Consider the following 12,367-nt stretch of genomic DNA (forward strand, 5'->3'; position numbering starts at 1 on the left):
ATAGTCGCACATAGGACAGATGTCACTGCTGCCTAGTACACCACACAATATTTTTTCAGCTTAGTTTAACGATACAGCATTAAAACAGACCTTTTGGCCCATTGAGTACATGCCCACAATGATCACCTGTTCACACTAGTTCTTCTATATTATCCAACTTTTTCATCCACTCCCTCCACACTAGTCACAGAGGCCAATTAACCTACAAACCCACACATCTTTGGGATGTGGGAGGAAATTCGAACACCTGGTGGAAACCCATGCAGCCACGTGGAGATTGTGCAGACTACACACACGCAGCACCCGAGGTCAGGACCTAATCTGGGTCTCTGGCACTACCAGCTATGCCATTGCACTTGCCCTTTGCGCCGACTAAGTACTTGATTTTCAAATACCATTGTCCTCAATCAAAGATTGTACTGACTCATTGAAGACGGTGAATTTATATGATTAATGTTTACTTTTGCCAAGAGGTGGTTGTCAAGATACGAGGAAAGTTTCACATTTTTCAGAGCCCGGATCTAAGATCCCCCCCCCCCAACCGCTGGGAGCAAGATGGCCTACTCCTACGCAAAACACGTAGTACGGTCATGGGCAGATTCATGGGTGATTATAGGACCCATTTTAGTAACCAGCCTCCACCATCTTGTTCCGCCATCTTGCTTCCGGCCAAAGATCTGATCTTTGCTACCGCATCCGCTCTCGCATCCAAAGATCTTATAGCGTAGAGCGGAGGCTACGCTATAAGATCTTTGGTTCCAATCGCCAATGTAGGCGACCCGACTTGTCTTTCTTTAGGTTCCCCGTTGAGGAAAGGTAAGAAAACATTTATTACTTCTGTGGCATATTGAAAATGTTATTTAGCCTGTTCAATCTCACTGTAGTTAGATCATAGAGCTCAGATAGTCGAGTCATGGCAGCATACTTGTAAAAATCTTCTCCTCAAGAGACTCTGTTTTACATTGAGAATTTTATTAAGTCTGCCCGAACTTTCACTATAGTTCAGATCTTAAAGCTGGGTGCTCCCCTTTGTCAAAGTGTTGACCATGCATTGATTACTATTGTTATGAATTATTTAAAATTGAGTGGATTGGTGTAATATACTGCTAATGTGCCGAGATATTCACATAAAAATCTTACCATGAATGACAGAATGAAAGGTGTTATCCTTGTTTGTTAATGGATCTTGCTTTTGAATTATTTAAAATTGAGTGGGTTAGTGCAATGTTGGTGCCATGTGCTGCTAATGTGTCGTTATCAGATATTCAGTGTTAAAAAGACAAATAAATCACAATAAAAGCGAAAATATGCCCATGTTCCTTCCACAGCGTGCGGGGAGCCTAGCCTGGATCAGCACGGCCAAGACACCAGAGTGAAGTTGCGGGGAGGTTTACAATGTTTATTATTTAATGTCCCTTGTCTAGTCTGAAATAAAGTTCATCATTGGATATAAAAATCAGAAGAATTATAATTGTGCGTGTTATAGGATTATATACATCTACATCACATTCATGTATGTGTGTTCTTTCCAGCATACAACTAGTCAGTTGTATGCTCATGGAATAAAACCATCCTTAAGTTATACATCTTTCGTAAATCTTGCTCAAAACAAATTTAATTTTGTGAAATTCTTCAATTAGATAACCCCACCATTACAGGCAGATCTCATTCCACTCTCTGGCTATTGGGAAGACCAGACCCCTTCGTATTTGTGGAGAAACAACACCATAGAAAATAGAAAATAAGCACAAAAACATTAAGGAACATTTCAGGGCTAGAGCAACTGGAATCTTCATATTGCTATTATTTCCCCAAATACTGCAATTGTGAACAGTGTGATTACATTAGTGTGATTAGATGAATGAATTAGATAGTGCAAGTGTAATACAAAATCAACTCAAACACAGCATATGAGCCATTTAAAAAGAAATGATTTAAAAAACATTAAAAAAGAAAATTACCAGATGCAAAATTTATAAACATTTTATTCTTTAACAAGAATTAACAGAATTATGAACTACAGAATTATGAATCTAACCCTATATCACGCACAAAAACTGTTCCCCCGCAACGTTGATTACCCTGTGAGTCGGGTAGGTTTCGGTTACTAAAATGGGTGGGGAAAAATACCCAGGATCCGCTCCGTAGCATACTACACGTCAGCCCATTGCATTTCGCAGGAGTGGCATTTCTTGCTCCGCTATAAGATCTTTGGGCTGAACAGCTTCCCAATAATTCTGAAGATAATTAGTTCAACTCCTTAGGAAATTTGTTCGAGGTGAGATGAAACATTGCAGCAAGATAGAGCAAAAACCTGGAAGTGATGCAGCCTTTTGCCGTTGGTCTCCACTGAGAATGGTTCCGTCAGTGCTGTTGCGGAAGTTTAACATGGAGATGAATTACAGTGCCAGACAGTTTTGAGGAGAATGTTCCAATCTCAACTGGCCAAGTCAAAGGATTTGATAAGGTTGAAAAAGGCCATGAATAACCAAAGCTGTATAATATTCTCGCCGTTTGCAATGCCATCTATGGCCGCACAGGGAATTTCAACAGAGCTCTCGCAATTTTAGAAACATAGAAAATAGGTGCAGGAGTAGGCCATTCGGCCTTTCGAGCCTGCACCGCCATTCAATATGATCATGGCTGATCATCCAACTCAGTATCCTGTACCTGCCTTCTCTCCATACCCCCTGATCCCTTTAGCCACACGGGCCATATCTAACTCCCTCTTAAATATAGCCAATGAACAGGCCTCAACTACCTTCTGTGGCAGAGAATTCCACAGATTCACCACTCTGTGTGAAAAATGTTTTTCTCATCTCGGTCCTAAAAGACTTCCACAACAAGACTGCTAACTAACCCTTCCTCATTACTCAATACCCAGTAACTTAACATAGACATAGAAATTAGGTGCAGTAGGCCATTCGGCCCTTCGAGCCTGCACCGCCATTCAATATGATCATGGCTGATCATCCAACTCAGTATCCCGTACCTGCCTTCTCTCCATACCCTCTGATCCCCTTAGCCACATCTAACTCCCTCTTAAAAATAGCCAATGAACTGGCCTCGACTACCCTCTGCGGCAGAGAGTTCCAGAGACTCACCACTCTGTGTCATCACACAAAATAACTATCCCCCCCCGAACACGCAATAATTACCCCCCCCTGATATTATATTAATATTATTAATTTGCTCCTTTTATCCCATAACCCCCCTATCTACTGACGCATAGCCCCCAACTTGCAGTCACATCTAGAGGGAGGGGGGGGGGGGGGTAGAGTGAGGGTAGAGAAAGAAGGGGCAGAGACAGAGAGAGAGGCAGAGACAGAGAGAGAGGGGCAAGGGGGAGTGGAGGGGAGAAGAGAGAGGGGTGGGGAGGGGGGAAAGGTGGGGGAGGAGGGGGAGAGGGAGGGAGGGGGGAGGGAGGAGGGGGAAAGGGGGAGAGGGAGGGGAGGAGAGGGGAGGCGAGGAGTGGAGAGGGGAATAGAGGAGAGGGGAGGGGAGAGGGAGAGGGAGGGGAGGAGAGGGGAGGGGAGGAGAGGGAGGGGAGGGAAGAGAGGGGAGGAGAGGGAGGGGAGGGAGAGGGGGAGGGGGGAGGAGAGGGAGGGGAGGAGAGGAGGGGAGGAGGAGGAGGGGAGGGGGGAGGAGGAGGAGGGGGGGAAGGAGGGGGAGAGGGGGGAGGAGAGGGAGGGGAGGAGAGGGAGGGGGGGGGGGGAGGGGAGGAGAAGGGGGGGAGGGAGGAGGGGGGAGGGAGGGGGGGGGAGGGGAAGGGAGGGGGGAGGAGAGGGGAGGAGGAGGGGGGGGAGGAGGGGGGGGGGGAGCGAGGGAGGAGGGGAGGGGGGTGATAGTGAGAGGAAGGGAGGGGGGGGTGAGGGGGAGAGGGGGGGAGGGGGGAGGATTGATGGGAGGGAGGGGGGGTAGGGGATGGGGAGAGAAAGAGGGGGGGATTGGGGAAGGCTGGCAGGAGGAGAGGGGGAGAGGGGAGAGAGGGGGTGCTGAGAGGGGGAGCTGAGCAGGGGGTGGGGGGGGGAGAGAGAAAGGGGGGGGAGAGAGAAAGAGGGGGTGCTGAGAGGGGGGGGTGTGATGGGGAGAGGTGGGGAGCAGGGAGGGGGGAGGGTGGAGGAAAGGGGTAGGGGTGTGGAGGGAGGGAGGGTGGGGACAAAAAGAGGGGAGAGAGAGAGAGGGGGGGGGGGGAGAGAGAGTGCCTTTTTACTTCAACCTAAACCCCCCAAACAACCATTTGCAGGCAGTGCCTTTTTACTTCAAACCAACCATATTTGTATTTTCAAACCACATTAAGGGCACTCACAGTTGAGTAAACACGTGTTCAGTGTTATTCAGAGGTCAGAGACGTGACCTCCATCTTGCAGAGACTGAGTGAGATACACCACTTCCTGGTTTTATAGTCCCTCCCCCTCCCTGCAGCAGGGGCAGCAGAGGGAATGGTGATTTAAAAAAAATAATTAATATCTCTCTGATTTTTCATCGATGGGAAAAATCCTCCGGACCCGAAAGGCAGAGGGGGGCTCTGAGTGAGGTGACTAAAAATTACTGCCGTAGGTGGCGGCGTTCACTCGGAAATCGCAGCACAGTGGGCCAAAAGCGGTCAAGATCAGACTTTTAGTAATATAGATTATTGTCTGGATTTACAATATATATTTTGTCTGGATTTAAGGGGTGGGCGGACCATCAGTTGCGGGAAGAAATATTGTGTTTTTGTGTTTGGGATGTTTTTTTCTCATGATGTAGATGAAATGTAACAATACAAGACACTGAATTTTTAATGTACAAAATTTATTGCCAACATTTTTTTTGCAAAATTTGAAAGTATAAAATGCAATTTTTTAATACAATTCCAATACTTGATGCAAATATTTAAAAGCAGAAATAAAGGCTTATGCAATTGGACCTTGCATCTTCACAATCAACATACTGCTCATCAAATGATATTAGCTTTAGATTTAACCCTTCCCTACTAATTTCTAAATCACAATTCATACTTTTCAAAACTCTAGCATAGCATGAATATATTCTTGTTTTCCTCAAATAACTGGCTACCTAAGTACCTTACTAAAGAAAATATGCAAGATAACAAGTTCACCAATTACTCTCCCATGAAAAGGACAAAAAAATAATCTGAACACCGATTGATTCATCTATTATATAATTTCAGCAATGTACATACGTATAGGATAAGATTGCATTTGGGATTTTCTATTTTCTTGATCTGGTTATGCGCCCTGTTGATTGAACAATTTGGGGTGAGATCGAAAGCACCTTTCTTGCAGCTGATCTACCAGTTTTGCTGCATTGGCTTGTTTCCTTTTTGGTCACCAGTTCTGTGAAGGTAAAGGAAACAAAGTATGTTACTTAGAAACATAGAAATTAGGTGCAGGATTAGGCCATTCTTGGTGGCAGAGAGTTCCAGAGATTCACCACTCTCTGTGTGAAAAAAGTTCTTCTCATCTCGGTTTTAAAGGATGTCCCCCTTATCCTTAAGCTGTGACCCTTGTCCTGGACTTCCCCAACATCGGGAGCAATCTTCCTGCATCTAGCCTGTCCAACCCCTTAAGAATTTTGTAAGTTTCTATAAGATCCCCTCTCAATCTCCTAAATTCTAGAGTGTAAACCAAGTCTATCCAGTCTTTCTTCATAAGACAGTCCTGACATCCCAGGAATCAGTCTGGTGAACCTTCTCTGCACTCCCTCTATGGCAATAATGTCCTTCCTCAGATTTGGAGACCAAAACTGTACGCAATACTCCAGGTGTGGTCTCACCAAGACCCTGTACAACTGCAGTAGAACCTCCCTGCTCCCATACTCAAATCCTTTTGCTATGAAAGCTAACATACCATTCGCTTTCTTCACTGCCTGCTGCACCTGCCTGCCTACTTTCAATGACTGGTGTACCATGACACCCAGGTCTCGCTGCATCTCCCCTTTTCCTAGTCGGCCACCATTTAGATAATAGTCTGCTTTCCTGTTTTTCCCACCAAAATGGATAACCTCACATTTATCCACATTATACTGCATCTGCCAAACATTTGCCCACTCACCCAGCCTATCCAAGTCACCTTACAGTCTCCTAGCATCCTCCTCACAGCTAACACTGCCCCCCAGCTTAGTGTCATCCACAAACTTGGAGATATTGCCTTCAATTCCCTCATCCAGATCATTAATATATATTGTAAATAGCTGGGGTCCCAGCACTGAGCCTTGCGGTACCCCACTAGTCACTGCCTGCCATTGTGAAAAGGACCCATTTACTCCTACTCTTTGCTACATCAATACTGAACCCCCAATGCCGTGTGCTTTATGTTTGTATACTAATCTCTTATGTGGGACCTTGTCGAAAGCCTTCTGGAAGTCCAGATCTACTGGTTCTCCCCTATCCACGCTATAGTTACATCCTCGAAAAATTCTATAAGATTCGTCAGACATGATTTACCTTTCGTAAATCCATGCTGACTTTGTCCAATGATTTCACCACTTTCCAAATGTGCTGCTATCCCATCTTTAATAACTGACTCTAGCAGTTTCCCCACTACCGATGTTAGACTAACTGGTCTGTAATTCCCCATTTTCTCTCTCCCTCCCTTCTTAAAAAGTGGGGTTACGTTTGCTACCCGCCAATCCTCAGGAACTACTCCAGAATCTAAAGAGTTTTGAAAGATTATTACTAATGCATCCACTATTTCTGGAGCTACTTCCTTAAGTACTCTGGGATGCAGCCTATCTGGCCCTGGGGATTTATCGGCCTTTAATCCATTCAATTTACCCAACACCACTTCCCGGCTAACCTGGATTTCACTCAATTCCTCCAACTCCTTTGACCCGCGGTCCCCTGCTATTTCCGGCAGATTATTTACGTCTTCCTTAGTGAAGACGGAACCAAAGTAGTTATTCAATTGGTCCGCCATATCCTTGTTCCCCACGATCAACTCACCTGTTTCTGACTGCAAGGGACCTACATTTGTTTTAACTAATCTCTTTCTTAAAGCTTACTTAAAGCCCAAATTTTAAAATACCAGTGCTATACATTAAAATCTAAATATATTGTTTATTATAAATAATCATCTGGGGAAGAGTGTTTGTACTATTTAGAAGTAATATTAAATCTTAAATACACATACAAAGAAAACCAAGGTATCATATTCCTATATAGAAATAAAGAACTGCAGTTGCTAGCAAATGCACAAAAGGACACAAATTGTTGGATTAACTCAGCGGGTCAGGCAGCAGCCCTGGACTATGTGGATAGGTGACGTGGATAGAGACTTTTCTTCAGACTGATTGTGGCGGATGGGGGGGGGGGGGGGGGGGGGGGGGGGAAAGAAAGCAGAAAAAGGAGAGGCAGGACAATGCATGGCAGGTCGACCCTCGCCCTCACCTCGGGAAATCCAACCATTCAGCTGTGCTGCTTCTTCCATCACATAGGCAGAAACTGAAAAGCACACCCCTAGTAGTGAGGACAGCATGTCTGGTCAGGGGAGGCAGAGGAACTCTGGGACTGTTTGGTGTCAGTAGACTGGGCAATGTTCAAGGACTGGCAACGGACCTGAATGAATACACCACAGTGTATTCTAAGTTGCTCTAAGCTGGAGGATGAGGCAGATGTTTGGCAACTGTGGCAGGGCTTGCATGCCATCACTTTATCCAAGCTCAATGTTCTACGCACCCTTTGATAGGGAAAACAGCAATGTGCCTTCCCAAGCCCCCATTACCCCGATTGTATTACAATCAGTCACAGAAGCCAGCTCAAGAAGATCCTTCGGGGGGCAAACTCTTATAGATCGTCTGAACCTGATGGAAAACCTGGTTGCGTTCTTAAAACTTATGCAGACCAAAAGGCTGGAGCTTTTGCGGACATCTTCAACCTCATTACCGGATTCGCAGGTTCCAACCAGCTTTAAGACGGTATCAAGAATACCAGTGCCCAAGAAAAGCAAGGAGACATGCCTCAATAACTATCGACCAGTAGAGAGGTTGGTTATGGTGAATATCAACTCCTACCTCAACAAGAATCTTGACCCATTAAAAATGTACATACTGCCACAATAGGTCAACAGAGGGTGCAATCTCACTGTACACTGGATCATTTGGACAATAAATATGTTGTTGTTTATAGACTATAGCTCGGTGTTCAATACTATCAACCCATCCAAGCTGGTTATCAAGCTTACGGAACTGCGTCGCTGCGCATCCTTCTGCAACTGGATCTTTGTTTTTCTGTTCAAAAGACCACAGTCTGATTTGGCAGCAACACTTCGTCCTTGACAGTCATCAACACCGCAAGGCTGTGTGCTCAGCCCCCTGCTCTACTCACTCCACACCCACGACTGTGTGGCACAGTGCGAACTCCATCTTCAAATTCGCCAACAAAGTTGGACGAATTACACCGCTGGGGATGTGCACACATTCTCGGTGACCGAGCACGACGCGAGGAGGGCTCCGACACGTGTGAACACGAGGAAAGCTGTAGGCCCAGATGGTATATCTGGGTGAGTATTAAAGTCTTGTGCTACTCAGCTTGCTTCAGTTCTCATCGCAATATTCAACCTCTCCCTGGCCAAGTCCGTTGTCCCTGCCTGCTTCAAAAGATCCACCATTACACCAGTGCTTAAGAATGCCTCTCCAGCTTGCATCAGTTCGGTAGTCATGAAATGCTTCGAGAGGCTGATCAAGAACCACATCTGCTCCTTCCTTCCTCGCACCATGGACCTGCTGCAGTTCGCATACCGTCCGAACAGATCCACAGACGATGCGGTCACCCAGGTTCTGCACACCACTCTCTCTCACCTTGACAGCCAAAATGGGGGCTATGTGAGGATGCTGTTCATTGATTTCAGTTCAGCTTTTGATACCATAGTCCCCACCAGATTTGCTGAGAAGCTGCTGGAACTTGGGCTGAACACTCCCCTATGTGCCTGGGTCCTGGACTTTCACACCGCAGGCCCCAGGTGGTCAAGATGGGGAGACATACCACCAACCCCCTCACCCTGAACACAGGATCCCCCCAGGGTTGCGTCCTTAGCCCCCTACTGTACTCCCTGTACATACATGACTGTGTGGCCAGGTTCAGCTCCAACCCCATCATTAAGATTGCTGAAGACTGTGGTGGTGGGCCTGATCTCCGATAACAATGAGAAGGCCTACCAGGAGGAGGCGCTCTGGTGTCAGGACAACAGCCTCCTCTTGAATGTCACAAAAACTAAGGAGTTGATTGTGGAGTTTAGAAGAGCTCAACATCCAAGGAAGTACACGCCACTGGAGATGAATGGGACTACTGTGGATAAGGCGAGCAGCTTTAAATACCTGGGAGTTCACATCGCAGAGAAACTGACATGGACAACACACACTGCTGCACTGGTGAGTAAGGCAAGGCAGTGCCTTTACCATCTCAGGCAGCTGAGGAAATTCATAAGTCTCTCTGAAGATCTACTCAGGGGCTGTAGAAAGCATCTTGTCTGGCAACATCTCAATCTGGTTTGGGTACAGCTCTGCCCAGGACAGGAAGGCTCTGCAGAGTAGTGCGTTCAGCCAAACGCACTATGGGAACAACACTCCTCCCCCTGCAGGACCTATACACCAGGAGGTGCAGATCCAGAGCCAGCAAGATAATGAGGGACCCCTACCTGGCTCTGAACACCAAGAAAACAAAAGAGCTCATTGTCGACTTCAGGAGGCACAGCACCGACTTAGCCCCTCTATACATCAACGGCGAATGTGTGGAGAGGGTCTACACCTTCCGGTTTCTCGGCGTCCTCATCTCCGCTGACATCTCCTGGACAGACATCACAGCGGTTATCAAGAAAACTCAGCAGCGGCTGCACTTCCTGAGGGTCCTCAGGAAGCACAACCTGGACTCCAACCTGCTGCTGACCTTCTACCGCTTGTCCATTGAGAGCCTGCTGACATACTGCATTACAGCATGGTATGGCAGCTGCACCATGGCAGACAGGGAAAGGCTTCAGAGGGTAGTTAGGGCAGCACACTCCCCTCTCCCTCTCCCCTCTCTGATGGAGATTTACGCCTCCCTCTGCCTCAGCAGGGCGAAGAACATCATCAAGGACAGCTCCCATCCTGCATTTGGCCTGTTCGACCTGCTACCCTCAGGGAGGCGCTATAGGTGCATCAGAACAAGGACAAACAGGCTCAAGAACAGTTGCTTTCCAAAAGCCATAACCTCCCTGAACTCACACATGTATTGACTTCACAGCCAAACCCCCGGACTTCCATCTATCCACCTACTGTAATTTGTACTGTAACTAATTTTTTTTTAAATTATGTGCAATAACCCATACTGTATATAGGAATCCTATTTATTCACTCTATTCATCCATTGTCCTTTTTATAGATATGTATATAGCGCCACAGAACTGTGCACGTTATCCCCTCCCCCCCTTTGTTTTTGTTTAATTACATGTCTGCACTGAGTAGGAGCTGCTTTTAATCTCATTGTACATGTGTATAGTGACAATAAAATGGCATTCATTCATAATGAGGGACCCCTACCACCCCAGCAACAGACTGTTCCAGTTGCTACGGCCAGGCAAATGCCTCCACTGTCACGCTGTGAAAACAGAGAGGATGAAACGGAGTTTCTTCCCACAGGCCATCAGGACTGTAAACTCTTATCTCATCAGGGACTAATTTACTGTTGTGCTGTGTCTTTTAATTTTTTTCTTCTCTAAAATGTAAATACTGGTTCTGTTCTATTCTGTTCTGTTGTTTTTGCACAATCCACAGGCATTGCCACTTTCATTTCACTGCTCATCTTGTATGTGTATGTGACAAATAAACTTGGCTTGACGATGAGTCAGAGTTTAGAAGTGAGATTGATAGACTGACCAAATGTGCCAGCACAACAACCCGGCTCTCATTGTCAGTAAGACCAAGGAACTGATTGTGGACTTTGGAAGTGGATGGACGAGGACCCCCCCCCCCCCAAACCAGCCGATATCAATGGGACAATGGTGGAGCGAGTCAAAAGCTTCAAATTCCTGGGAGTGCATATTTCAGAGGATCTTTCCTGGACACCGCACGGTGATGCAATTATAAAGCAAGCCCATAAACTCTTCTATTTCCTTTGAAAGTTGCAGAGATTTGGTATGTCACAGAGGGCTGACTTCCACAGGTGTACAGTAGAGAGCATATTGACTGGTTGCATCATGCCTGGTTCGGTAACTTGAATGCCCAGGAGCGAACACTGCCAGTCCATCACTGGTTCTGACCTCTCCACCTAAGGGATTTACAGTAATCATTGCCTCAAAAAGTCAGCCTGCAATAGAGACCCATACTACCCTGGCCACACACTAATTTCTCTCCTGCCATCGGGAAGAAGATATAGGAGCCTAAAAATGGTAACTCCCATCAATGTTCTATCTGGGACATCCATATATGTCTATATTCTATGTTATTATCAATTTATTATTATTTATATTACTAAAACTCTCATCTCGTGTGTGTGTGTGTGGGTGTGTGTGTGTGTGTGTGTGTGTGTATATATATATATATATAAAAAATCACATCTGCTCGAAAAAACAATGCTCTAATAACGCTAATTTTTTTTACATATTCCTGTAGAGATTTATCCCATGAAGACAAAAATCGCCTTATCTGAAAAATTCATGCATTATTTCTTGTTATTAATCAAAATGTTCAAAAATCTCAAATAACTTAGAAAATAAAATTGCTGGTTTTGGCTGATGACATCACAATGTCTGCACGCTGTGTTCACGCGCTGCAAGTGATGTTGCCCGGCAGCGCCGCTCGCCCGGCTCCCCTTCTCCTCTCCCCCCCTGCTCATTCCCCCCCCCCCCCCCCCTCTCTCTCTCTGCCTTCTCTACCAGACATGAGTTGGGGGTTATGTGTGAGTGGATAGGCCAGGGATGGGGTAAAAGGAGCAAATTAATAATATCGAGGGTGTGGGTGTGTGCGCACGCGCCCGAAACTCCGCCAAAACGGTACACGATAGCGCTACAATTTTTGGCCCACCATCCTCACCATTGTCCTGCGATGTCCATTAGCCAAGTTTCGTTCAGATTGATGTTATAGTTTACAAGTTATTGACATTTAAAACTTACATTAACTTTATACAGCACCCCACTTGCCGGCTGCGCCTGCACAGTTGGGGCAGAGTTGGGGCAGAGTTCCCGTGCACATTTTTTTTTCCCCTTTCACGTGTACTTCCCTGGCCTCACAAAGGGGACCCAATGGCTGCACGGGTAAATTTTGTTCTATTCTACAAATGCCTCCACGGGTGCTCTATTCACTTTACTACTTTTAAGTTAATTTCTGCCGGCACAACTTTGAACACAGCAGTCGCACCTGCGCAGTGCGCGCCCATCTGCCGTGCATGAGCAGT

At 46.2% G+C, this 12,367-nt stretch overlaps 1 protein-coding gene across 1 annotated transcript in view; it reads right to left on the reverse strand.

Annotated features, from left to right (window-relative positions):
• Positions 1-4,773: 4,773 nt before the first annotated feature.
• Positions 4,774-12,367, reverse strand: part of mki67 (marker of proliferation Ki-67) — a 274,252-nt gene continuing 266,658 nt past the window's right edge. The window contains 1 exon segment of the mRNA XM_055646690.1: positions 4,774-5,339. Within this exon segment, the coding sequence (XP_055502665.1) occupies positions 5,215-5,339 (125 nt within the window). The 3' untranslated portion in view covers positions 4,774-5,214.

This window comes from Leucoraja erinacea, chromosome 15 (assembly GCF_028641065.1).
Source record: "Leucoraja erinacea ecotype New England chromosome 15, Leri_hhj_1, whole genome shotgun sequence".
Taxonomy (NCBI): domain Eukaryota; kingdom Metazoa; phylum Chordata; class Chondrichthyes; order Rajiformes; family Rajidae; genus Leucoraja; species Leucoraja erinaceus.